Genomic DNA, 26327 nt, shown 5'->3' on the forward strand with positions numbered 1-26327 from the left:
GGTATGCGGCACCATCGGCATAGGAAGGAATGGCGTGCGCCTGCGCGCGGGGCCCGGGGAGGGTGGGGGTGCGCCTGCGCACTGGCGGCGGGAAGGAAGAGGGAAGCGCCTGCGCGCAGTAAGACTGCGTGATCGGACCAAAACTCCCAAGATGCTGTAAAAGCTGAGCCCAAGCAACCGGAAGGCCCGCTGGGGCGACAGGGGCGGGTGCGCAGTGAAAGCCAGCCAATGGTGGGGCGCGGGGGGAGTGACGTATGCTCCTGGTCTTCCAGTAGCGGACGGCGGAAGGTGTGTTGAGCGCATGCGTCCTGTGGCAGCCTAGAAAAAGGGGCTGCTGGCGGGCCGAGCTGAAGACATGGAGCAGGGCTACGGAGGTTCGTGTGGGTGCCTCGGTGCGGGGTGGGGCGGACAGGCGCTGCTCAGGCGACGCAGCCGCTGGTGCGTACAAGGCTGCAGGCCGAGGCCTACAGCGGAGCGCGGTTACTCCAACCCGGCCGAGCGGAGAGGAGGCCGGGGCGCGCGCGCGCTGCTCATTGGACCTCGGCGCCGTCGCTCCCGGGGCGCTGCGTGCGGATTGGCCGGCGAGGCTTGGGGAGGCGGGCGGGGTTTGGCGGGCAGACGCTGCGGCGGGCTTCGGGGGGCGCCTCGGGCTGTCCCGGCCGTTTCTACCTCTCGGCCGCGGCGAGGCTGGGCCAGTGGACCCCGCCGCCCGGAGGCCCGCCTTCCCCTTTGGAAGGCCACAAAATGGCGGCGCCCGGGGGCGGAGCCACGGCGAAAGCTCGTGGGGCGCGGGGTCCGCGGCTGGGGCCGAGGGAGTTGGGCTGCCTGTCCCCGGGCTGTGGGGCTCGGCGGGGCCCCGCGCGGTGCACGTGGTCCGTCGCGCCGGTCCTGGAAGCCGTCCCTCCCCGCCAGCCCCGCGATGCAGCGCCGGGGAGCTGAGCGCGGCCGCTGCAGGGGTCAGTCGCGGCGGGCTCCTGCCCTGTGCGTGACCCAGGACTTCGGGGGTCAGGTGTTGGGCGTCTTCGTGCAGAGTCGGAGTCCTGACGTGCGCTGCGGCGGTGCCCTGGAGGTGGCTGGGGGCTGCGAAAGGGAGAATATGCCCCCTTCCCCACTTGGGCCTCAGGGCCTGCGGCAGGAGGGAGATTCTCGAGCGACCTGGGCTCGGTGTCCGGAACCTGAGATTCTTAGCAGGCGTTTGCTCTGTGCTGGAAGCCAAGTTTGCCCGCTGGGAACTGTCGAAGTTTGGAATACGTGGGGGGCAGGGCTTGAGCGGGTGCAGTCCTTTTCCGAGTATATGAGGTTGGAGAAACAAGCAGTAACATTTTGCTACAACGGCTGGAGAAGGCACCAGTCTTGAAAGGTGGCAGTGTTAGGATCCGGCACCTGGAATTGCAAGAGAGGTCCTGGCACCGTGTGCTTGGGTGTCTCCAGGGCCCTGGGTTGCCCAAGCAACCCTAGGTTTCTCGGCCTTTTTTCAGTTCAGCTGGGTCTTAGGATTCTTCGCCGACTTCCCACCAGATCTTTCAGCCAGTCATCTGGCCCCCTGCACACCCTGAGCATGAAGAGGTTTTATTCCCCTCACTTCTGATCTGCCAAAACCCTTCAGGCTCAGTTTAAATGGTGGGGCCTCCCTGAATCCTCCTAATCGCTTTTCCGCCTAGAGTTACTTCTCAAGACTTGCTGAACCTTGACGGTTGTTCTCCGGCTGTAGGAGGCATGTAGATCTGATCTGAGGGCACATCCCGGTTCTTCCATTCTCCAGCTCTATGATCATGGGCAGGTGACAGCTTCTTGAGCCTCTGGGTACAAAAGGGTAAACGTTACCCATCTGAAGAGGTGTTATGAGCTTACGTGATTAGCCAACGCTTGCTCAGACCAGTGCCTCGTAGTTGGTCACGCGTCTTTGGTTACTTGTCACTGCTCTTCCTGTCGTACACATGTCGTGTAGCATGGGGAGACTAGCCTGCAGAGGGCAAATTTCAGCAAATTTCAAGTACCCTAACGGCTAAGCCTGAGCTCTCCCATCTCTAAATGGCCCTCAGGGACACCAGCATGTGCTCAGTTCCTGTCATGTGTTGGCACACACTAGGCACTTAGCTAGTGGCTCAGGTTGTTCTAGTAAGAGAGGTATTCCTGTTCCAAAAAGTTGGATCATCGACAGTTATGGATAGCTACCTATGCCCAGCTCTGTTTGAGGTTCCAGGGACACAGAAGTGAAGAGGGACGACATGGGAGTCCTCAGAGGCAAGAGGAACCACCACAGAGAGGAGTGCAGCCCCAATATGTTAGGCCAGGCTGAAGCCCTGGGACTTGAAGGCCCAGGGGAGCATTGGATGGTCCAAAGTCACAGAGAAGTGAGGCCTAGAGAGGCACTGTTGTTTCCAAATTCTGAACTTTGTTCTTGGTTACAGGGGACTTATGGCTGCTAGGTGAGCCAAACGGGGGGTGGAGGCACAACTGTGTCTTACTACTGGGCTAGCTGTCAGCTTGTCCTGTGTCCTCCTGAGTTGCAGATTGAGGCTTTGGCCGAGGTTCCTCATCCGGCTACCAGCAGAGCAGGCACCAAAGCCTATTCCCCCCAACTCTTTTCTGCTTTGACCTCAGACAGATAGGTGGAATGTGGTAATGCAATCAACTAGCTGTGGAGGACTTTTAGAGGGACAGTACTGTGGTTATGCCCTCTTCCTATGAGGCTGGCACCAAACTCTTCTTCAAGGCAAGCACTTTAGGCTTCTCAGAGCACCTCAGAAGCACCCGTTGTCTGGCGTGACAAGTAGGATCCTAACTCACAGGTCTTCTCTTTACAGGCTATGGGGCATGGAGTGCTGGACCCACCAACACCCAAGGTAAGACCTTACGGGGAGGCATGGATTGCATCCCAACACTAGCATGATTGTAACCTGGTGGGGGGCTGACGGGAGGACTGGGGCTAGCCCATGGATCCAGAGACCTTTTCTGTAAAGGACTACACAGTACTTTTTTTCTGGCTTTGGGGGGCTTTCTGACTGGCTCCCCTGCAGTGCAAGTTACAGATGTTTATGAAAAAATGGGTGTGAAGGTGTGGCAGTAATATTATTTAAGGACCCTGAAATTTGCATACAATATAATTTTTGTATGTGACAGCTTTTATTTTAGGAATTTTGGTTATTCTAAGTAAATAACCAAGGATATAATAAAAGTTTTTTCTTATTATTAACATCTTGCCTCAGTACATTTATTGTCAGTAGCAAGTCAGTGTCGATATGTTGTCTTTTTTTTTTTTTTTTTTAAGATTTTATTTATTTATGAGAGACACGAGAGAAAGGCAGAGACACAGGCAGAGGGAGAAGCAGGCTCCATGCAGAGCCTGATGTGGGACTTGATCCCAGGAACCCAGGATCACACCCTGAGCCAAAGGCAGCCACTCAACCACTGAACCACCCAGGCGTCCCCATTGTTGTTAATTATAATCCAGAGTTAGTCATCACTGGTTGCACAGTTGTGAGTTCTGATATATGAATGATGCGTTTCCTTTCAAAATCCATGTCATGAAATATTCTTTTGATCCCCCTGCCCCCAACCATTTAAAAAAGTAAAAAACCATTTTTTTTAGCTTGCCGGCCATACAGAAACAGGCAGTGGGCTAGATTTGGCATGGGGGCCTATTTGCCGGCCCTGCTCTGGAATCTAGATCACGATGATCGGTATGTTTGAAGGACCAAAATGTCCTCTCCCCAGTGGTGAGGCTTTTCTGCTTTTTGCCAGCATTTATTCCAGGGGATGGGATGAGGGCTGTCTTTGTTTTCTGAGCTGGGAACTTGCCACTAGCACCATTAGGGGTGGTGGAGTCACTTTTTCACCCGTCACTTAAGTTTTCCAGGAGGAGGCCCTCCATGTCACTAAGGTACATAAGGTACATAAAGGGACATAATGTCCCTTTGCTCAGTTGAGTTAGGGACATGATTTTCCACTGATGCATGGTCTGTTTTAGTGGTGCCCAGACTCCAGCTACTGGTAAGAACTGGCACTTTTGAAGGGCTCTGCCAGGGGATCTGGCCTCTTGGCTGGTGGCCCTCACCGGCCGTTTCCTGGGAACGCTGCAGCATCCTTTCTGCTTGTCGTGTTGGGGGAGATCAGGCTTGCCTACAAGAGAAGTCTTGGTTATGCTTAGCTGAGTGCTCTTTAGGAAATGAGTTTTACAGCTAGTGGGTCTCAGCCATTCCTGGCCTTAATGGACAACCAGGGGTGCATCCCACAACAGCCCTGGACCTGTGGATAGTAGAATGAGGTGACAATTGTCATAGGCTGTTTCAGGTACTTTCACTCAGTATGCAAAGCTCTTGTGTGTTTTGTTTCCCTAAGGTGCCTATGGAACTGGTGTGGCCAGCTGGCAAGGTAGGCCCTCTGGGTGTCTGTGGGTGGGCAAGAAAGCCTCGGGTCAGCTGTACAGAAGGTTTGGGATACAGGGACCTCCCATCCCCATCTCCCATTCTAGCTGTGCTCATAGCTCTCCTGAAGGCTTGGCAGGTCTGGGCATCCTCAAGAACTTCCTGGAGGCTGGGGGTTGTGGTTGTATTCTGGAAGCAGCAGCTCCACCTGCCACCTGTGGGCTCTCAGCCACCTCTGGCTTTGGATGGGGAACAAGATTTGGATCTGGCACAGAAAACCCACCACTCATTGCTGAGGCTGTGCCCCTGCCCTTCTCTTCCTGCCTTTTGGCAGGTGATGTGAACAGTGTGGGGTGATGACAGCATGGTTCCTTGATGCTCTTCCTTCATATGAGTAGTGGGGTGCTTCTCCCCAGACGTGTCTGCTTTGTTCCCAGACTTACCTTGTGGCTGCTGATATCTTATTGGCTCTTTTTTCCTATGGCAGGTTACGAAAACTACAATTACTATGGAGCCCAGAATACCAGCGTCACCACAGGAGCGTCCTACAGCTATGGCCCAGCCTCATGGGAGACCACCAAGGCCAGCGATAGCCTGGGAGCTGGGGGCCCTGCCGTCCACATGGCTTCTTATGGCCCAGAACCATGCACCGACAATTCTGACTCTCTCATTGCCAAGATCAACCAGCGTTTGGACATGATGTCCAAGGAAGGAGGCAGGGGCGGGAGCAGCGGCGGTGGGGAGGGCATGCAGGACCGGGAGAGGTGATTATGGATCCGAACCCTTCCCTGGGGATCTTCTCACAGACACACACATACCCCAGCTTTGTGCAGGTGGCAGTGGGCACCCCCTCTTCCAGGGAGGGCTTTTCCCCAACTCCCTCCTGAGTGCAGAGTAGTTGAGTCGGGCAGTTATTGGGGCAGTCATTGTGATAGGACTAGTTGGAGTCCCGAGTGATTGGGCTTAAGGTATGACTGTTGGCTAAACTAGCTAGTGTGCTAGGCTCCTTATTTCTGCTTCAGGTACCTGTAGACTCTCATTTTTGTGGTCAAGGGCTCTGTGTACCTCATCAACAATGTTCAGGGGGGTTATTTTTCTGTTTTGCCTTCGGACTATTTAGGAGGGCTGTGTGGCAGTGTGGAGTGCTGTTCTGAATGTTGGGAAGCCAGCTTTGCAGGAGGCTTGGGCTTGTGCCTAGAGTGTAGTGACGGTTCTGCTTCCTTTGCAGCTCCTTCCGCTTCCAGTCGTACGAGTCCTATGACTCCAGGTCTTGCCTCCCGGAGCACCATCCCTATCGTCCCAGCTATAGCTACGATTATGACTTTGACCCCATGCCTGACCGAAATGGTGGCTTTAGCAGTCAGTATGGCGACTGCCGGGACCCAGCCCGTGAGCGGGGCTCCCTTGATGGCTTCATGCGGGGCCGGGGCCAGGGCCAGGGCCAGGGCCGCTTCCAGGACCGGAGCAACCCCAGCACCTTCATGCGCAGCGACCCTTTCATGCCGCCCTCGGCCTCTTCGGAGCCCCTGTCTGCTCCCTGGCCAGAGCTGAACTATGTGGGTGGGCGGGGCCTCGGCGGCCCCTCCCCAAGCAGGCCGCCTCCTTCCCTGTTCTCCCAGTCCATGGCCCCCGACTTCGGTGTGATGGGCATGCAGGGGGCCGGCGGTTATGACAACTCGGTACCCTATGGATGTGGCCGGTCACAGACGCGGATGAGGGATCGGGTAAGCCCTCTGGAAGTTGTAATCTGCCTTCTTTGCCAACAGCGCTATGGAGACAAATTTGTATCCCGTACGATTTGCCCATTGTTAAGTGCACAGTTCGGGTTTTAGTAAAAACGTACAGAATTGCGTAGCCATCACCACCATCTAATTTTACGACATTGCCGTCAACCAGGAAAGATGCAAACCGCTGTCACTAGCAGTACTTCCCAGTCCTGGTCCTCTCCTCTGTACTTGGCAAGTGCCAGTCTGCTTTCTTCTTTGGAGAGCTTCCTCTCCCAGACCTTCCTTACGAATGTAATCATATAACACATGGCCTTTTGTGTCTTGACTTCTTCCATTGGGCCTGAAAGTAGGGGTGGGGGTGGGGCTCGACTCTATCATCTTTGTTTCCTGAAAAGATCTTTTCTGCCTCTGATCTCTGATCTTACAACTTCTCTGTTCTCCGTTTTTCTGGGGTATCTTAATGGTCCGGGTAAGCGGTACATCGGATGTGCTTGTATCTGTAGCCCAGGCGGAGAGGGTTTGACCGCTGCGGCCCAGACGGCATGGGCAGGAAACGGAAGCAGTTGCAGATCTACGATGAGCCAGATGCCAAATTGGCCCGGGCTGACAGCGAAGGAGATTTTTCCGAAAACGGTAGGCCCTGGGTGGTTTCGTAAAATGAGTCTGTTTCGTGCTTGGTGCTCTGCCTACCCATGTGTACAGTGGACAGGTGTTGAACTCGAGGGTGGCACGTGTCCTCCACGCTCCTGCAGCCCCCACTGCAGTCAGGACAAGCACGGTCACCCTGGATGGCAAGCTGGGGAGGGTGAAACGGAGTGGGCCAATCTCCAAGGGGCTGACTTTCCCTCTTCTTTGTGTCTGGTAGATGATGGAGCTGCTGACTTCCGGTCAGGAGATGAAGAATTCAGGGGTGTAAGTCCATCTTCGCTGGTCACCCTCCTTTGTTTCTGTAGCGTGGGATTTTTCCTTTGCGTTAGCCTTTCTTCTAAAGAGGCAGCAACAGCGTCTATGGTAGACTTGACCACTTTATGATTGTATTTAATAGCCTGACTTGCAGCTAGGATTCTAAGAGTTTTGTACTAGTAACAATCCTTCTCTTCTCAAGGAAATTCCCATCCCTCTCCCCAGCTGCTCTCACGTCCTCAGTGATGGGTGTGGGCCACACGTGTGGTGAGTGCCGTGTGCCGTGTGGGCTCAGGCTGAAGACTCAGGTACTGCCAGCCTTGTGCTGGTGCTGAGCTGCCTCCTTGTCGCTCAGCCCTTAATACCAGGTTCAGGAGAAAGGCATATAAGGCCCTCTGAGCCATGACTGCACAAGCACCTAGGTGGTAAGCCCTTGCTGCCCCTGTAAGTTCTGACCTGTGTCTGGGATACGGCCTGGAGACCTGGGTGTATGAAGGCTTCGACCAAGTACTTCTGATGGTCAGCTCTGGGGTGGGCAGGATACAGTGAATTTCCAGCTGTTATCAGCGAGTCTCACTTACTCTCTGTTGAGCTTGCTTTGATCTTGATTCTGGGAATCTGTCTCTGCTGGTGACCTATTTTAACCTTGAGCCCAATGCCTAAGAAACAGGACTGTGTTTCGATTTTCAGTTGTATTGTTTTTTAATCTACACCTGGTTTGTTACCACCATCAATAAATACGAACAGATGGCCAGGAACTTGATAAAGCCCCTTTTCGGTAAAGAGTGCTGGAACTGGCATCCCACCAGTCAGAGTCTCTTGACATAGAGCGGACGAATGGGCCATCGGTGCTCCCACTGCAGAACTGTGCAGGTGCGCGTTTGTTTGCCAGGGTGGTTCTTTGGCTGTAGAAATAACTGGAAAAGGGCCAGTGACTTTAATAAAAAAGCACATTGGTCATTACAGAATCTCAGAAGGCAACCAAGAGCGGTGACAGGACACACAGCCTCTTCCACCGCCCTGGGACTTGTCCTGACATATTATGACCAGGTGGTGGCAGGGTGCTGGGTCAGTTGTGGAGGGTTCTGGAAACTCTACCTCATAGCCCGACTTTGTGTGTGCCCTTTTTCAGGAGGATGAATTCTTCGACCCCGGGAGGCAGAGAGGTAGGCATCACTCGGTGTCTCTTTGAGCTTGCTTTCCTGTGTGCCCTGCTCCCAGCCGGGCTGGCCTTCTGAGCAAACCTGGGGCCTGGATGGAGGGACTGGTGGCTCAGGGCAGAAGAGGGGCTGTGGCCACTGGCTGGGCCTTGGCCATGGTGCCCACCCTGAGGCTTAGAGCAACACTTGCTGGAAACAGGTCTGTTTGCCTCACTTGAGGCAGGCTGTGGAGAGGGAAAACTCATTCCTGAGTATCTGCAACAGCTTGCAGTGGTAGGGAAGGGAGAGTCTCAGAAATGCAAGAAAGAACAGAAGAGGCATAGTCTAGCCCATCTTCTCTGTTACTTACTGGCCAGTGCAGGTCCCTGTACTGTCTTTTCCTGGGCTTCTTTTCACACTTTCCTCAGTTGCCAGCCCAGGGTTGTGCCCTCAGCCTCTGTGGTGGGGATGCTGACAGCAGCAGCGCTCTCTGCTGTGTGGGACAGAGTTCAGACACATGCCCGGGTTGGGAGCTGGTTGTGGGGAGGGGAGGCCAGTCAGGTACACCCAAGCCCAGGATCCTCCAGAGACCATCACTGCTCAGCAGGGCTCACCAGTGCCCTTATAGGGGACCCAAGAGCCCAAAGTAAGCGGCAAGAGCAGAGCAAAGTTAAACCTTGTTGGGGGGAACATAGAGAAGCAGCCTGAGACAGCGTGGCCTTGAACTTACCCACAAGCCATTTGTTTCTTTTCCTGTTTCCATGGGTCTGCCCATAGCTGGTTTTCCCCAAGAATCACACGCTGGCTCCTTTGTGGCTCGGCTCCCATAAACTTGCAGGCCCCTAGCTTAGATACTCCTTCTCCTATGTGTTTAGGCTGAGCCAACCCACTGAGGCCCTCTCACCTCATTTACTAAAGCAGTTATGCCTGTAGCTTGGGACCACGCAGAGCATTTAGCAGCTCGTGCAGCAGGGCAAATGCTAAAGCAAAGGTGACATGTTTATTGCGCACAGGTCCTGCTGCCTACCCGGGATGACTTTGCTATTAAACAGCAGTAATAGTTTCAGGCAGTGACCTCTTGCCAAAAACCCCACACGCCCTTTTGAGAGGCTTCTGAGCAGCGCACGCCGGTCGCCATCTTCGTGGGACAGTCTCGTGACTGGCATCAGGGGTAGGGGTTACAGTTCAGATGCTTATCCAACCTTTCCTCAGTGTCTGGCCCTGGCCCTGAGCCGCCATGGCCTGGCCTGGCCTCACGCTGGGACGCTGGGCTGCACAGCTCTCGGAGGAGCTCCTGCGCTGGCCCTGGGGACGACGGAGGACCAGTTGGTCTCTTCCCACTTTTGTTTCTAGGACTGCTTCCCTCATAGCCCTGGGAAAGCCCTAGATGGACGGTTTTTGTGAGTGGAAGATAGTTTGGGCCAGCAAGGACTGTCAGACCTGCTGAGGCCCTAGTTCAGAGGAGGCTGACGGAACTGTCGTCATGGTCCACCTAGAGGTGGGACGGAGGGCGGTAGAGTGGCTTGCTTTATTTTCTGAGGCCTTCCAGCTGCTGCCTCTTTTATCTGGGAAGAAATGCTTCTCTCTCTCCTTAAGTGACTTTGGGAGAAGACCCAGTGGTAGGGCACTGGATTGGAAAAGCAGGATAGGGAAGGACAGGCAGGTGGGCCACGGTGTGAGTGGGATGGGCGGGCCAGCTCCCTGGCCATCCCAGCTGTATCAGGCCATGGGGAGGGGGTAAGGTGACTCCCTGGGAACTCCCAAGGATTCGGCATCAGAGGCCCATCCCTGTGGGGAGCCTTGGACAGACTGTTGGTGCCGGTGCCTCAGGCTGTCCTGGCCCTGCCGTGTGTGGTGGCAGCAGGTACAGGGTGTGGTGGCCGAGCTGTGGCCGCCATTGAGGCCCTGCTGCTCAGCTCCTCTGCAGGGTCCTCAGGGCATCTCGAAGGAACTTCTCTGTTGCAGGAGAGAAAGACGATGAGGATGACGAAGTAAAGAAGAGAAGAGAAAAGCAAAGGAGGAGAGACCGAATGCGAGACCGAGCGGCTGACAGGTGAGGAGGCCAGCGAGGTGGGAGCTTGGCTGGAAGCTGAGCGTTGTCCCGGTTCTCCTGAGCTCATCCACCTTAACCTGACAGTGCAGGGGCAGCCAGTTTGATTGGCCTCTGGAGTCTGTTTGGAAATCCTGCTCAGATCCAGAGATGCAAAACTTGGGGAACACGGATGGATGGCATTCCGATCTTCCACTGAGTCTCTGAGGCCTATGTGTCCAGCAGGGGGCTCTCTGGCTCCCCTGTGGGGAGTTTCCTTGTCCCTGGCTCTTATCTGTCACCCCAGACAGGTGAACTTTGTTCAGCAGAGCTTCTAAGAAGGTGCTTTGGGTGTCTTGCCCAAATCCAGACCACCTCTGAAGTTACCGTGACAGTTACATATGCAGGGATGTTGCCTTACAAATCTTGTCTCTAAATGGAAAAGAATGGCAAAAGTGCAAAGGGTGTTGGTGTGACTGCACCATGTGCCTCTCAGCCTTTCCAGTGATCAGGTGCTGGTGACTAGATATGTAAATCACTGGTGACCATGGGAGCCCTAGGTTGCTCTGGCTTTGACTGCCTGTGGCTATTTCTCAATGCACAGGCTCTCCTTCTGACTTGAGGGGCAATCCTTGCCCCTAAAGCTCAGATCAGGTTGTGCTTTCCCTGTGCAAAGAAACGCAAAAGAAACATTAGTAAAACAACCAACAGCAGAGACAAGAAAGCCAGGAACTGGAAGGTAGGTGCTTCCGAATGTTAAACAGAAAGTCATCAAAATGCTTGTTTTTCAAACAGATGAATATACGATGGCTAGATTAGATTATTTTCATGCCCCAGGAGAACTGAGATGACTTTTTTTTTCTGGAAGGAATCTTTAGACTCCACCCTAGCAATGGAGGGTCCTCAAAGAGACCAGGAGAAATTGTCACAGGGAAGGTAAAGATGCAGCAAGAGTCATGAACCCTGCACTTCTTTGGTACACATAGGGTCCCAGAGCTTTCTTTTCACTTTTCTGTTGGGTGTATGTGCAAAAATAAGCGTCTAGTGCCTTTTCCAGAGGTCAGAAGCCAGGCATTGGGACCTGGCAGGAAGGAGTCTTGTGTTGGTGCCTGAGGAATCCTGAGTGCCCCAGGGCCTGTGCTGTTCGCCCAGAGCCAAGGGAAGTGGCGCCTCACTGTGGGGACGTAGGGCTCTGCAGGCTACTCTTCTCTTGCCTTACAGCATGATTGCATTTGTGAGGTTTTGAAAGGAAGCAACATGGGGCACCTGGGTGGCTCCCTTTGAGCATCTGCCTTTGGCTCAGGGTGTGATCCTGGATCATCCTAGTGGATTGAGTCTCGAATCAAGCTCCCTACAGGGAACCTGCTTCCCCTCTGCCTGTGTTTCTGCCTCTGTGTCTCTCTCATGAATAAATAAATAAGTAAATCTTTTTTTTTTTAATTTAAAGTAAGCAACAGAGAGATATCAGGTTTTTTTTTTTTTTAGTTTTTTCCCAAAAGATTTTATTTACTTATTTGATAGAGCACAAGGGGGGGAGCAACATCAGAGGAGGGACAGGCCCCCCACTGAGCAGGGAGCTCAACGTGGGGCTCAATCCCAGGACCTCAGGACCACGACCTGAGCCAAAGACAGAGCTTAACTGATTAAGCCACCCAGGCACCCCAAGATGTCAGTTTTTAGCCACAGAATTTGATATGATGGGGCTTTATGTGGAGTCCCATGGGAAAATTGGTCTTGGGTTTTGTGAATTTTAAGCTGTGGAAGGCCTTCAGGAATTACTCCCTCACATTAAAATGAGGTTACCCTGTATTATCCTGGTGGCTATATAAAGAAGTTACTGGAGTTAGGTACTACACCCCCAGAGCAGTGGTTTGGGGGCTTTTAGGTAGTCCACAGTTTGGAAAGTCTCCACTTTTGGGTGTTCTCTTGTGGAACTTTGGGCCAAAAAGACTGATGGGGTGCATGAATCCTTTTCCTGAAACACTTGCAAGATTTACCCCCGTTCTTGGAATGGGGAGACCTGAGGCAACTGTTACTATGATGCCTCACACAATCAAGCCTGGGTACAGAAATTACTATCTTGTTTCCATTCTGACCAGAGATGAGCTGGTTATTCCTTTTTTTTTTTTTTTTCCTTTAAGATTTTATTTATTTATTCATGAGAGAGAGGCAGAGACACAGGCAGAGAGAGAAGCAGGCTTCATGCAGGGAGCCCGATGTGGGACTCGATCCCGGGTCTCCAGAATCATGCTCTGGGCCAAAGGCGGGTGCCAAACCGCTGAGCCACCCCAGGATCCCCATGGTTATTCCTACTCATTGCTCTTTTCATCTTCTCCAGGATTCAGTTCGCCTGTTCTGTGTGCAAGTTTCGTAGTTTTGAAGATGAAGAAATCCAGAAGCATCTACAGAGCAAATTTCACAAAGAGACACTGAGGTTTATAAGTACCAAACTCCCTGACAAGACAGTGGAGTTCCTCCAGGTAAAGCACACTCAGCCTCTGTCAGAGTGTTTCCTGATGGTCCTATAGGAATCCGATCCCTACAGAGAAGGGAAAGGGGAGGGAAATAAGAGGCCTGGACTTTCCACAATAACAGTGTACAAGTCCCAGGTCAGAGAGAGAGCCAAGCGCTGTGGCCATTGTAGTTCCCATGAGTTCTGCCCTGGGTGAACTGAGAGTCAGGCGCATACAGCATCCTGTCCTCGTTTCATTTGGTGCCATCTCCTCTAGGAGTATATTGTGAACAGGAATAAGAAAATTGAGAAGCGGCGGCAGGAGTTGATGGAGAAGGAAAGCACGAAGCCCAAACCAGATCCTTTCAAAGGTGAGTCAGGATCCTGGGGTGCACTATTCCACATGCTGCTAAGGCGTGCAGCTGGGTACAAAGCCAGCCCAACACAGGGCTGCTGAGAATGTGACAGAAGACCCCCAGCCAGGCTGCTTCACAATGTAAAGCCCGTAAGTGTGGCCTGATGAATGTCCCAGCTCTACTGGCAGCTTATTGGACTGATATGAAGCTTTCTGGTGTCTTCCTCTTTTTTTGAAGAGAAATGACCAGAGGGATGAAAAAAGTTGAAGAATAAAACCCCCAGATGTGGAGGTGCTTCCATCCACATAGTCATGCTGGAGGGCGGGTGATGGCCCCACAGATTCTCTCCCAACCTAGTCCTCATGGACTACCAGGAGAAAATAGGGGCCCTTCTGGGGAGCAGGAGGAGAGCATCACCTGCCTGCTGTCCCGGATCACACCAGACGTGGGTTGTATCTACAGGGATTGGCCAGGAGCACTTTTTCAAGAAGATAGAGGCTGCTCACTGCCTGGCTTGTGACATGCTAATCCCCGCGCAGCATCAGCTCCTCCAACGGCACCTGCATTCGGTGGACCACAATCACAACCGCAGGGTGAGCCCCCTCCTCAGGCCTGGCCAGCACTTCCAGGCCTCTGGCAGTGAGGTTCAGAGCCCTCTGTGTCTTGTGGGGAATGTTAGCTGATCAGGGGCTCTTGACAGGTTCCACCGACTGTGATTTCATCAGCGGGCTGTAAGAGGTGTCCCAGTTTCTAGTATCATGTGAAACAGTGTGTTGCTGGGGGGTTGATTTTACATAGAGTAGTAGCTGAAACTCCTTAAAAAATGTTGAAAATGTTCCCTATAAAAAAAAAAAAAAAAAAAATGTTCCCTATAAACCACACAGGGAAATTTCCCAGTTCCTGACAAACTGGATTTCTCAGAAGCAGGGGCTGAGGGTCGTTAAGAAGAGCACAGTGGCCTGGGGGACCCAGAGTCAAGAACTAACTGGGCCTTCACTAGCCGTTGGGGCCTGTGGCTAAATGTGTATGTAGCTCAGGGTATCAGCAGATGTCTTACAGAGGGTCAAATCGCAAATGTTTTGGGCTTTGTGGGACACGAGATCTCTAACACCTCAGGTGTGCTGCTCATGGGCTAGAGCGGCCAGAGTCCAGATGGAAGGCATGGGCATGGCCATGCCTGGCCCACAGGCTCTTACCGCCTGTCCTGAGTGCTGCCCACACATCTCCTACCTCATGAAAGCTCGTCCACTGAGCACTGTACAAACAAGGGATTATCCTTTGAATGGCTTCAGCTCTAAAACAGCCAAATGGTTGCAGCATTCCTACTTCTGCTGCTGATTTTACTGGTAAAGTCATTAGAACTCAAAGAACTGAAAAAGAAAAAGCTTGCTTAAAAAAAAAAAAAAGAACTTGCTTTGCTCCTGCACAAGGTACCGGACGTCAGTGTTGTGCCTGTTCTTCTGTCTCTTAAGATTATCAGGCTTCTCTGTGCTGTTTCATAGTCTGAGCTCCGGTGTCCCTCCAGGGCCTTCTTTCTGTCATTCTCGGACCCTGGCATTACAGGATCTGCCATGGTGAAGAGAGGTGGTAGTCATTTTTTTGTCTAGGGCTACTCCCGGGGCAACTTGGTACAGCCTGGCCAGTTTGTTTGCTCGCTCCTCTGCGCACACCATGTGTCAAAGTCCATGTTTGGTTTCCTTTACAGTTGGCTGCTGAACAGTTCAAGAAGACCAGTCTTCATGTGGCTAAGAGTGTTTTGAACAACAGACACATAGTGAAGATGCTGGAAAAATACCTCAAGGTTTGTGCTTAGGAGTGCAGTGGATGGGAAAAGCTTTTGGGATGCAGGATGAACTCTGCAAGTGTGGAGTTGCATCCAGAGTGCAGTATTTAGCAGTTCGGATTGTTTTGAAGAATGTATCATGAGTGGGAATTCCACAACAATGGATTTCCTGTGATTCCCTACTTGTGGGCATGGTTGCGGGCTCACCATGAGAAACCTTGAATATGCTCGAAGTACTGAGCAATGATGCCGAGATGCTCACAGAAAAATCCAAGTTAGCTGATAGTTGTCCAGGAAAGAAGCCAGAAAGAGCAACCAATTTAAGATTCAGGCCTGGTCAGTGTGTTTGGAGAGAGAGACGTGTGTGTGTATAAAGACTTATTTTATTTATTTATTCATGAGACATGGAGAGGCAGAGACATAGGCAGACAGAGTAGCAGGCTCCATGCAGGGAGCCCGATGTGGGACTCAGTCCCAGGACTACGGGATCACGTTCTGAGCCAAAGGCAGACACTCAACCACTGAGCCACCCAGGCATCCCTGTGTTTTTGGTTTTAAGTTTATTGAATTTATTTATTAAAAAAATTTTTTTCTTCAAGTTATCTCCACACCTAATGTGGGGCTCGAACTCCTGACCTGAGATCAAGAGTCGCATGTTCCCCTAAGCCAACCAGGCACCCCCTAAATACTGCATTTTAAAACCTATTTGCTAATCTACCAGTGATGTTTATATTTTCTAAGCCAGAGACAGTTTTTAGTCTTAAGTTTGACTTCTGTGTCCTGACTGGAGTTCAGTAGTTGTGTGGCCTTGGGCAAGTTGCTGAGTCTCCTTATCTGCAGAATGGGGCACCCTTGTAACCGTAACCAGGGCTGTGTGCTTAAATGAAGCTAAAATTGGGTAGCCCGGGTGGCTCAGTGGTTTGGTGCTGCTTTCGGCCCAGGGCCTGATCTTGGAGACCCAGGATCAAGTCCCACGTCAGGCTCCCTGCGTGGAGCCTGCTTCTCCCTCTGCCTGTGTCTCTGCCTCTCTCTCTGTCTCTCATGAATAAATACATAAATAATCTTTAAAAAATAAAATAAATGAAGCTAAAATTGTAAATAGTCATAACTTTTGTTATGAGGCTTTTTTGTTTTAATTGGGTTAAGAAATCCTAGGTCTTTTTTAACTTTTCTTCACCATTATGTGCTTGAATGAAAAACAGTGGGCGGGTGGGGGGGAGGTAGGCAGCTGTAGTAAATATTTGTAAATACTTCATCCTAAAAAGTCTTTGAAGGGGGAGGGAAAAGTACATTTTTCAAAAACCCATTGTAAATATCAAAATTACTAGTGCTGAAAACAAAAACAGCCCTTGATTCAGCCCTTTATTTGTACTCCAGGCCTTAGCTAACTAAGACAATAAAAGTGAAAAGATGCAAAAACGGTTGCCGTAAGGCTCTTCCGAGAAGCCTTTCCTGACTTCAAAGGCGCTGAGCACCTGTGGGATGCACTCACCTGCCGTAGCTGAAAGGGTTTCTCCCGTTGGCTGCTCAGCGTCAAAACCGTGACTCCCAGCAACCTGGGCCCCTTGTCTCACCTTTGCACTGACCTGTTGCTCCTCTTGGCCAGGGTGAAGACCCTTTCACTAGCGAAGCTGTCGACCCAGAAATCGAAGGAGATGACACTTTAGGAGGTGAGAAGGAGGAGACGCCCGAGGAGGTGGCCGCAGAGGTGTTGGCTGAGGTCATCACAGCAGCAGTGAGAGCGGTAGATGGGGAGGGGGCACCGGCCCCAGAAGGCAGTGACACGCCGCCCGAAGGGCAAGGCCCCGTGGATACAGCCGAGGCCACTCACAGTCCCCACTCTGAGCAGCTGGTGGAAGTGGAGACACCATGTGGCGCAGCTCCAGAGAAGGGCGACGCCAACGCAGAGGCTGGAGGTGAAACCACCGAAGCCGCAGGTGAAGAGCAGGAGGTGGTGGCCGAGACGGACGGCGCAGTGGACGGCACGGTGAGGGGCGCAGCTCCTGCCCCGCCGGTCACAGAAACCAAAGCGGAACAGACTGAGGCAGAGCCCAAAGATGTCACTCCCACGGAATGACCCACCTCCCTGTGGCAAGGGATGGATTTCATAATGCGTTGCTCTTTCTCCTTTTGTTTGTAAGCAGAACTGGGGTGTGTGTTACTGGAACATGCTGGAAACCTTGGTGAAGAGACCCAGCCGTTTCCTTCAAAAAAGTGTACCTCATGGGCTTATCTTTAAAGTTGTATGGCTTTTTGCCGTGGTGTGAAGGCTGCGGAAGTTGTACATTCCCCCCAAGTGGCTGTGACGTCTCTACACTGCAGTTGGAATAATAAAAGTTGGATCATTAGATTTTGATGATATTTTGCTTGTTAAATACAGCTACTGGCTGAATGCCCTTTATATTATTTTTTTTTTCCCTGAGACCAGCTTAATACTAGGATATATCTTGCTTTATAAAGGGTTTTTTTAAGATTTAAGAATTTGCTTTGGCTTCAGTTTTTGACCTGCTTTGGTAGCACACCGCGTATGGGTGTGTGATCCTCCCAAGATGTAGCAGGATCTTGTTACTGCGACGTTGGCTCTGTCACATTGGTGAACTCTATTCAAAGGCCTCCTGAATCTAACAGACCTGCACCCTTGGAAGCCCTCCCTCTTGCCCCTCAAGAATGAGGACATTTTGCCTAGGGCATTATTTTCCCAATCTTTAGTCTTTGAATCACCTTTCTAGTTTGGAGGTTTTTGTTCTTTTTTTCGTTTTTACCTCATTTTTGTTCCACCTCTGTTACTTCAGGGTTTTTTGCTTTTGTTTCCCTTTAAACAGTTACTACTACTTAACCGTATTTAAAAAGAAAACTTGGTGTCACTCTCATGAATGGAAAACAAACTAAATTGCCATAGATAGACGCTACCTGTAAGAAATGAATATAGTGAAATAAATACATTTCAAATAGATACTATTCCTTTGGAGGTTTTCTGAATCTGTGAGAAAGAAAAGCTAGCTAGCACGTGTTAAGAGGGTAGCAAGCAACAGTTAGACTTTCATATAATCAAAGGAAGTGGAAGATGCTTCCCTTTGGAAATGATACCGCTGGGTCTGTTTCCCTGCAAACCCCTGAACGGTCTCATTTGGGGAAGCATTGGCCAGAGGGAATTTACTAGATGGTAAAAGACTCGAGCATCTACTATGTCCCAGGTGCTAATTCACAATAAAAGTAAGAGATGGGCCCTGCTCTCAAGGGCCTTTATTGGAGATGTGAGATGGATATTTATGAAAAGTCAATATAAGAACTAGAAACAAATAAATTGCTCAGTACGCAAGAAAATGGTGTCTCTGAATTGTCTGCGCTCGTCGCCACTACTACACAGATGTGCCTTGGACACAGGTTGCGTGTGCTCTTTGAAGCTGCTTCTCTTGAGGCAAAAAAGCTGGTGCCACTGAACACCAGTGGCCTCAAGAAGGATAACAACTGAAACTGCTCTGTTTCTCTTGTAAATGTGATCCAAGGCCCACCATTAAATCTCAATTTCAGTGTGGTTCTTCGTCTCCCACCCAGTGTGAAAGGACATGAATCGTTTTACTTCTACACTGAGCTTACCAGGCCCCCCTCCCCCAAGATGGGAGTAGCTACTTAGATTGCACAAAGGGGTGCCCTTCTGTCCCCAGAAGGGACGGGAATAAACAAGGTCCCTCACTCAGGTCACTTCCCACTTGCAGAGGCAGAGTAACTTTTAGAGTCCCCTAGCAAAGATGTATAGATAACCCAAATCAGCCCACAGATCTGGGGGCACCTGGGTGTCTCAGTGGTTGAGCATCTGCCATTGGCTCAGTGTGATCCTGGGGTCCTGGGATTGAGTCCTGCATTGGGTTCCCTGTGAGGAGTCTGCTTCTCCCTCTGCCTCTGTCTCTGCCTCTGTTTCATGAATAAAGTCTTTATTAAAAAAAGTACCCAGATCTGTGAGACACCAGGGGCCATGAGCTTTACAGAGCACCTTTAAAAAGGTTTAGGGGTGCCTCCGTGGCTCAGTTAAGTGTCTGCTTTCAGCTCAGGTCATGACCTCAGGGTCCTGAGATGGAGTCCCAGGTGGGGCTCCCTGCTCAGCGGGGAGTCTGCTTCTCCCTCTGTCCCTCCCCCCTCATACTCTGTCAAAATCTTTTTTTTTTTTTTTTTTTTTAAGATTTTATTTATTCACGAGACACAGGCAGAGGGAGAAGCAGGCTCCTTGCGGGGAGACTGAGGGGGGCCTCCATCCCAGGTCTCTAGGATCATGCCCTGGGCCAAAGGTGCCAAACTGCTGAGCCACCCAGGGACCCCTATGTCAAAATCTTTAAAAATACAAATATATATATTGGGCCACTTATCTTTTATAAGGACACTGAGGCCAATGAGGTTGGTTTTCAACAAGCAGACTTAGAGCCCCCATACCGCTACCCTTCTCAAAACACTATCTGATGCAGGTATACTTTAATTTATATAGATAAATTAGACAACGTGGTGAGCTAGGGGGCAATCCACTCTCACAGGGTTGGGTATCAGAATTGAATGAGTAAACATTTGGCACTATTGAAAAAAGTGATTTGATGAGCCCAACATTGGATTCAGAGGTAAAATTCACATAAAATAAGCCATTCACCATTTTATCTTTTAAATGTTTTTAAGACTTTTAAGTAGCATCTACACCGAATGTAGGGATCAAACTGACAACCCCAAGATCAAGAGTCCCATGCATGCTTCACGGACTGAGCCACCCAGGTGCCCCTCCATTAACCATTTTCAAGTGGACAATCCAGCACCTGGGTGGTCCAATCTGTAAAGCATCTGTGTTTGGCTGGGGTCGTGATCCCGGGGTTCTGGCATTGAGCTCCCTGCTCAGCAAGGAGTCTGCTTCTCCCTTGGCCCCTCACCCTGCTCATGCTTTTTTTTTTTTTTTTTTTTTTAAAGATTCTATTTATTTATTCATGAGAGAGAGAGAGAGGCAGAGACACAGGCAGAGGGAGAAGCAGGCCCCATGCAGGGAGCCCGCCCGACGTGGGGCTCAACCCTGGGTCTCCAGGATCATGCCCTGGGCCAAAGGCGCTAAACCACCCAGGCATCCTTAGTTTCCATGTTTTGACCATTGTGAATAGTACTGTTAGGAACATTCTTGAGGGGATCCCTGGGTGGCTTAGTGGGTTAGCGCTGCCTTCAGCCCTGGGCATGATCCTGGAGACCTGGGATCGAGTCCCGCTTCGGGCTCCCTGCATGGAGCCTGCTTCTCCCTCTGCCTGTGTCTCTGCCTCTTTATCTATCTATCTAAATAATTAAATAAAATGAATAATAAATAAAATCTTTAAAAAATAAAAAAAGGAACATTCTTGAACAAGTATCTGAGTACCTGTTGTTAATTCTTTTGAATATATATCTAGGAGTGGCATTATGTCATATGGTAATTCTATGGTTAATTTTTCAAGGAACCACCAAATCTTTTTCCACAGTAGCTGCACCATTTTTACATTTCCAACAGAAATATACAAGAGTTCCAGTTTCTTCACATCCTTACCAATATTTCATTTTTTCCCCTAATTCCAGCCATCCTAGTACATGTGAAATGGTATCTTATTGTCATTTTGATTTGTATTTCCCTGATGACTAATGATGTTGGACATTCCTTCATGTACTTGGTCATTTGTTTACATTTGGAGAAACGTCTATTCAAGTTCTTCACCTTTTTTTTTTTTTTTTTTTTTTGAGAGAGAGTGACGGGCTTGGCAGTAGTGGCAGAGGGAGAAGGAGAAAGAGAATCCCAAGCAGGCTCCACACCCAGCATAGAAGCTTGATGCAGGTTCAATCCCATGACACTGAGATCGTGACCTGAGCCAAAATCAAGAGTTGGACGCTTAAAAAAAAAAAAAAAGAGTTGGACGCTTAACCAACTGAGCCACCCAGGTGCCCCTCTTTGCCTACTTTTAAGTTGAGTTGCCCTTTTGTTAAGTTGTAAGAGTCGTTGATATATTCTGCATATAGACACCTAGCAGGTATGATTTACAGATATATATATATATGTATTTTTTTTTTTTTACATTCTGGACTCTTCATTCTCTTAGTAGTGCCCTTTGATGCAAAAATTGTTTTGTTTCTGATCAAGTCCAATTATTTTTTGTTGCTTTGCTTGTAGTTTTGGCATCATATGGAAGAAATCATGGCCAAATCTAAGGCCACTAGAATGTACCCCTACATTTTCTTCTGAGAGTTTTATGGTTTTAGCTGTTGCATTTAGGTCTACGATCCATTTTGTCCTAATACTTGTGCACAGTGTGATGTAAGGGTCCAACTTCATCATATTCCATGTGAATATCTGGGTGTCCCAGCACCATTTGTTAAAGAGGCTGTTCTTGGGGTGTCTGGGTGGCTCAGTTAGGCATCAGCCTTAGATTCAGGTCACGATTCCAGAGTCCTCGGATGGAGCCCTGCATCAGGCTTCCCTGCTCAGTGGAGAGTGTGTTTCTCCTTCTGCCCTTCACCCTGCTCATGCTCTCTCTTGCTTGCTCACTCTCTCAAATAAAATCTAAAACAAAAAACAAAAAACAAAAAAAACCCAGGCTGTTCTTTCCACTGAATGGTCTTGGCACCGTTGTCTAAGTTCAGTTGACTATAGCTATGTGGGTTTATTTCTGGACACTCAATTTGATTCTATTATTCCCATATATCTATCCTTATGTCAGTATCACACTGGAGCTTTGTATAATGATTTGGAATCAGGAACTGTTAATCCTCCAACTTTTTTTGTCTTTTTCAAGGTTCTTTTGGTTATTCTGGGTCCCTTGAGTTTTTTTTTATTTATTTATTTATTTATTTATTTATTTATTTATTTATTTATATTTCCCTTGAGTATTAATTTAAGAGTCAGTTTATCAATTTCTACAAAGAAGCCAGCTGGTATTCTGGTAGAATTACTTTAAATCTATAAATCAATTTGGGGAATATTGCCATCTTTACACTCTTAATCTTTACACTTTACACTTCCAATTCATGAATATTAACATCTTTCCACTTATTTAGGTCTACTTTAATTTCTGGAAGTAGTGTTTTGCAGTGTATAACTTCTATCTTTCTTTGGTTAAATTTATTCCTAAGTATTTTATTCTTTGATGCTATTGTAAATGGGGTGGTTTTCTTTCTTTCTTTTTAAAAGATTTTATTTACTTGAGAGAGAGAGTGCAAGTGCACAGAGGGAGAGGGAGAAGCAGACTCCCTGCTGAGCAGGGAGCCTGATGCGGGGCTCAAGCCCAGGACCCTGGGATCATGACCTGAGCCAAAGGCAGATACTTAACTGACTAGGCCACCCAGGTGCCCCTGGAGTGGTTTTCTTAATTTCATTTTTGGATTTTTTCATTGCTAGTATATAGAAATATACTGCTTCTTGAGGCACTTAAGTGGCTCAGTTGGTTAAGAGTCCAACTCTTGACTTTGGCTCAGATCATGATCTTAGGGTCATGGGATTGAGCCCCATGTTGGGCTCTGCACTGGGCTTGGAGCCTGCTTGGGATTCTCTTTCCTACTGCCCCTCTCAGGTGTCCCAGGATCTACGTTTATGAGTCACAGGTCAACAAGATGGGTACTTAGTGCCTGCTTGTCTCAGGATTCTGGGTGCACATATCAAGATTTTGTTCAGGGATCCCTGGGTGGCGCAGCGGTTTGGCGCCTGCCTTTGGCCCAGGGCGCGATCCTGGCGACCCGGGATTGAGTCCCACATCGGGCTCCCGGTGCATGGAGCCTGCTTCTCCCTCTGCCTGTGTCTCTGCCTCTCTCTCTCTCTCTCTGTGTGACTATCATAAATTAATTAATTAATTAAATTGAAATTATATTCTCCCCCCCCCCCAAAAAAAAGATTTTGTTCAGTAACCTCCCCATAGATATCCATGAGAACAAATCCTCAACCTGCCTCATGGGAAATGCTCAGGAATTTTAGCTTCTCCAATGACTACAAAGATTTGGGAGCTGGGGCAGCTGGGGAGGCTCAGTGGTTTGGCGCCACCTTCGGCCCAGGGCGTGATTCTGGAGACGGGGATTGAGTCCCATGTCGGGCTCCCTGCATGGAGCCTGCTTCTCCCTCTGCCTGTGTCTCGGCCTTTCTCCCTCTCTGTCTCTCATGAATAAATAAACAGAATCTTTAAAAAAAAAAAAAAAAAGATTTGGGAGCATTTCACTAAATAGCGAAGATAGGGAGATCACATATGCATCACAAAGTTCCCTTTATGTGCTGCCACAAAATTATCTCTAAGAGAATTCCCCTTTAGACAACCCCCAAGGGTCAAAGACTAACTTTAGGTTAATTTCAGAATCAAGTGTCTACTACAATGGTCCCCACAAGAAAAAATGTAGCTTCCTTAGAGAGACAATAAATCTCTAATTTCTTCTCATTGGAGGACAATGAGAATGACAATATTGGTTGTCTCAAATGAGGTAAAACTACAACAATTTTCCCATGTTTGAAATACACTTGCTCAACAATGGCAAAACCAGATGAAGCTAAGGGAATACTCTGGGAGAAGGAAGAATTTTCTTGCCAACATTTATCAATCCTGCTAAGGCTGAAGTGTGTCTTTCCTAAGGAAAGAGGAGATTTGGTCCCAGGATGTATGAGTTATCTATTGCTGCATAACTAATTGCTCCAAAAGTTAGTGGCTTAAAATTAAATGTTTATTATTTCACAATTTCTGGTGGTTAGGAATCTTGGTGTGGCTTAGCTGAGTCCTTAGTTGTAATTATAGGGCTGCAAACTGTTGGCCAAGGCTGTGGTCTCATGTGAAGGCTTGACTATGGAAGGATATCTTTTCAATGTTGCCCATGTGGTGGTTAGCAGAACTAAGTTCTTTGTAGCCATTGGACTGAGGGTTTTGGCTCCTTGCTATTGACCAGAAGTCACTTTCAGCCCCTTGTCACATGGGCCTCTCATACCTGACAGCGCTTCATCAAAGTGTGCAAGCTGAGGGCAGCCCAGGTGGCTCAGCGGTTTAGCACCGCCTTCACCCTGGGCCATGATCCTGGAGACCTGGGATCAAGTCCCACATCGGGCTCCCTGCATGGAGCCTACTTCTCCCTCTGCCTGTGTCTCTGCCTCTCTCTCTCTCTTTCTCTCTCGAATAAATAAATAAAATCTTAAAAGTGTGCAAGCTGAAAAGGCAAAAGAGAGTCCAGCTAGATGAAAGTCAGTCTTCTGTAACCTGATCATGAAAGTGACATTCCACCACTTTTGACAGAATCTCTTCATTACCAGCAAATCGCTAGGTCTAGTCCACTCTCAAAAAGAGATCACAAAAGGGTGTGACTATCACAAGGTGGAGAATCACTGGGGGCCATCTTTGAAAATTGCCTATCACATAATACAATTCTAGATATAGGTGCCTTTTTTTTTTTTTTTTTTTTTTTAGATTTCATTCATTCATTGACAGAGAGACAGAGACAGAGACAGAGACAGAGAACATGAGCACAATCAGCGGGAAGCACAGCAGGAGAGGGAGAAGCAGACTCCCCACTGCAAGGATCTCAACATGGGGCTTGATCCCAGGACCCTGGGATCATAACCTGAGCTTAAGACAGACGCTTAACTGACTGAGCCACCCAGGTGTCCCAAAGATTTTTTTTTTTTAAGATTTTTTTTATTTGAGAGAGAATGAGTGAGAGAGAGAGAGCTCCAGTGGGAGAGGGAGAAGCAGGCTCCCCACTGAGCGGGAACCTGACTCAGGGCTCAAACCCAGGACCCTGTAATCATGACCCAAGCCGAAGGCAGACACCCAATTGACTGAGCCACCCAGGTGCCCCTAGATGCTCTTCTATTAGATTCCAAGTGTCTGCTTCATCAGCCCATTTCTCTTGAAGATGAAAGGAACAAAAGAGATGTAGGCTTTCAGTTCTGACATGTACTTACACTGCTGAGGTTATTCATACAAAGCTTTATTTTTATTTTTTTTAAAGATTTTATTTACTAAAAAAAAAAAGATTTTATTTATTAATGAGAGACACAGAGAGGCAGAGACACAGGTGGCGGGAGAAGCAGGCTCCATACAGGGAGCCCAACATGGGACTCAATCCCAGGTCTCCAGGAATAGGCGCTGGGCTGAAGGCGGCACTAAACCACTGAGCCACCCGGGCTGCTCTCATACAAAGCTTTAAAACAGGCCTACTCAGGGACACCTGGGTGGCTCAGTAGTTGAGCGTTTGCCTTCGGCTCAGGGTGTGGTCCCAGAGTTCCGGGATCAAGTCCCATATGGGGCTCCCCTTGAGGAGCCTGCTTCTCCATCTGCCTATGTCTCCACCTCTCTGTCTCTGTCTCTTCAGAATGAACGAATGAATAAATAATCTTAAAAGAAAAACAACAGGCCTACCCATGGAGCCCCTGCTAAAATAAATTTTATCAGGCATCTTTCCCCCACAATAGCCTGTTTTCAACTATGGTGAAAATTGGTCAAGGCAAGAAAACTTCCTTACTCAGCAAATATCAAAGACAGTGTTTTTAGCAGCTGGAGCAGCCTCACTTGGCTCGCTGCCACTCATTCTGATGCCATGATTCTACAAGACCTTGAACTCTTGGAACTGTCAGGGGCTGATGATCAAAATTTGACCAGCAACACTTTTAGCAGCCTCTAAGCTTTAGAATACCTGTCTTTTTTTTTTTTTTTTTTTTAAGATTTTATTTATTCATGAGAGACACAGAGAGAGAGGCAGAGACACAGGCAGAGGGAGAAGCAGAAGCAGGCTCCATGCAGGGAGCCCAACGTGGGACTCGATCCCAGGACTCCAGGATCAGGCCCTGGGCTGAAGGCAGGTGCTAAACCGCTGAGCCACCCAGGCTGCCCCCAGTTTTCTTTATAGATGTCATTCATTCTTTCCTTTAAAAATGTTAACACAGGAGCACCTGGTGCCTTAGTCTGTTAAATGTCTGACTCTTGGTTTCAGCTCAGGTCATGATCTCAGGGTTTTGAGTTCAAGCCCCATGTTGGCCCTAGTTTATTAAAAAAAAAAAAAAAAGTAGATATGCTGTTTTTTTTTTTTTTTAAAGATTTTATTTATTTATTCATGAGACACAGAGAGAGAGGCAGAGACACAGGCAGAGGGAGAAGCAGGCTCCATGCAGGGAGCCCGATGTGAGACTTGATCCCAGGTCTCCAGGATCACGCCCTGGGCTGAAGGCGGTGCTAAACTGCTGAGCCACCAGGGCTGCCCAGATATGCTGTTTTTTTGTTTTGTTTTGAATCACATTAATTTTTTTTAAAGACTTTATTTATTTATTCATGAGAGAGAGGCAGAGACACAGGCAGAGGGAGAAGCAGGCTCCACACAGGGAGCCCGATGTGGGACTCATTCCTGGAACTCCAGAATCAGGCCCTGGACTGAAGGCGGCCCTAAATCCTTAAGCCACCTGGGCTGCCCTTGAACCACATTAAAATAGTAGCCCTGCCCACCCACCCCCTCATCCCTTCCTGGTCACCCTCTCAGGCAACCACTGGTGATGGTTTTTATTGTTTCATTTCCCTAAAAACTTCAGTCTATTTCTGTTTTAAAAATCAACATAGCAATGGAATCGTCATATAT

At 49.2% G+C, this 26327-nt stretch overlaps 1 protein-coding gene across 2 annotated transcripts; it reads left to right on the forward strand.

The window, feature by feature from the left end:
• Window positions 1-258: 258 nt before the first annotated feature.
• AKAP8 (A-kinase anchoring protein 8) lies at window positions 259-17104 on the forward strand. 2 transcript variants are annotated; one of them, XM_072786936.1, is made up of 14 exons: window positions 259-374; window positions 2808-2846; window positions 4342-4374; window positions 4855-5131; window positions 5596-6091; window positions 6598-6727; window positions 6960-7006; window positions 8130-8163; window positions 10102-10189; window positions 12504-12645; window positions 12895-12988; window positions 13436-13566; window positions 14679-14774; window positions 16363-17104. In XM_072786936.1, exons 1-14 carry the CDS (start codon window positions 356-358, stop codon window positions 16831-16833), a joined length of 2097 nt encoding a protein of 698 aa, XP_072643037.1. In that variant the 5' UTR covers window positions 259-355; the 3' UTR covers window positions 16834-17104. The 2 variants fall into 2 exon arrangements, with proteins under 2 accessions (XP_072643037.1, XP_072643038.1); XM_072786937.1 differs by lacking the exon at window positions 259-374 and adding an exon at window positions 1380-1780.
• Window positions 17105-26327: the final 9223 nt, after the last annotated feature.

This window comes from Canis lupus, chromosome 19 (assembly GCF_048164855.1).
Source record: "Canis lupus baileyi chromosome 19, mCanLup2.hap1, whole genome shotgun sequence".
NCBI classification, from domain to species: domain Eukaryota; kingdom Metazoa; phylum Chordata; class Mammalia; order Carnivora; family Canidae; genus Canis; species Canis lupus.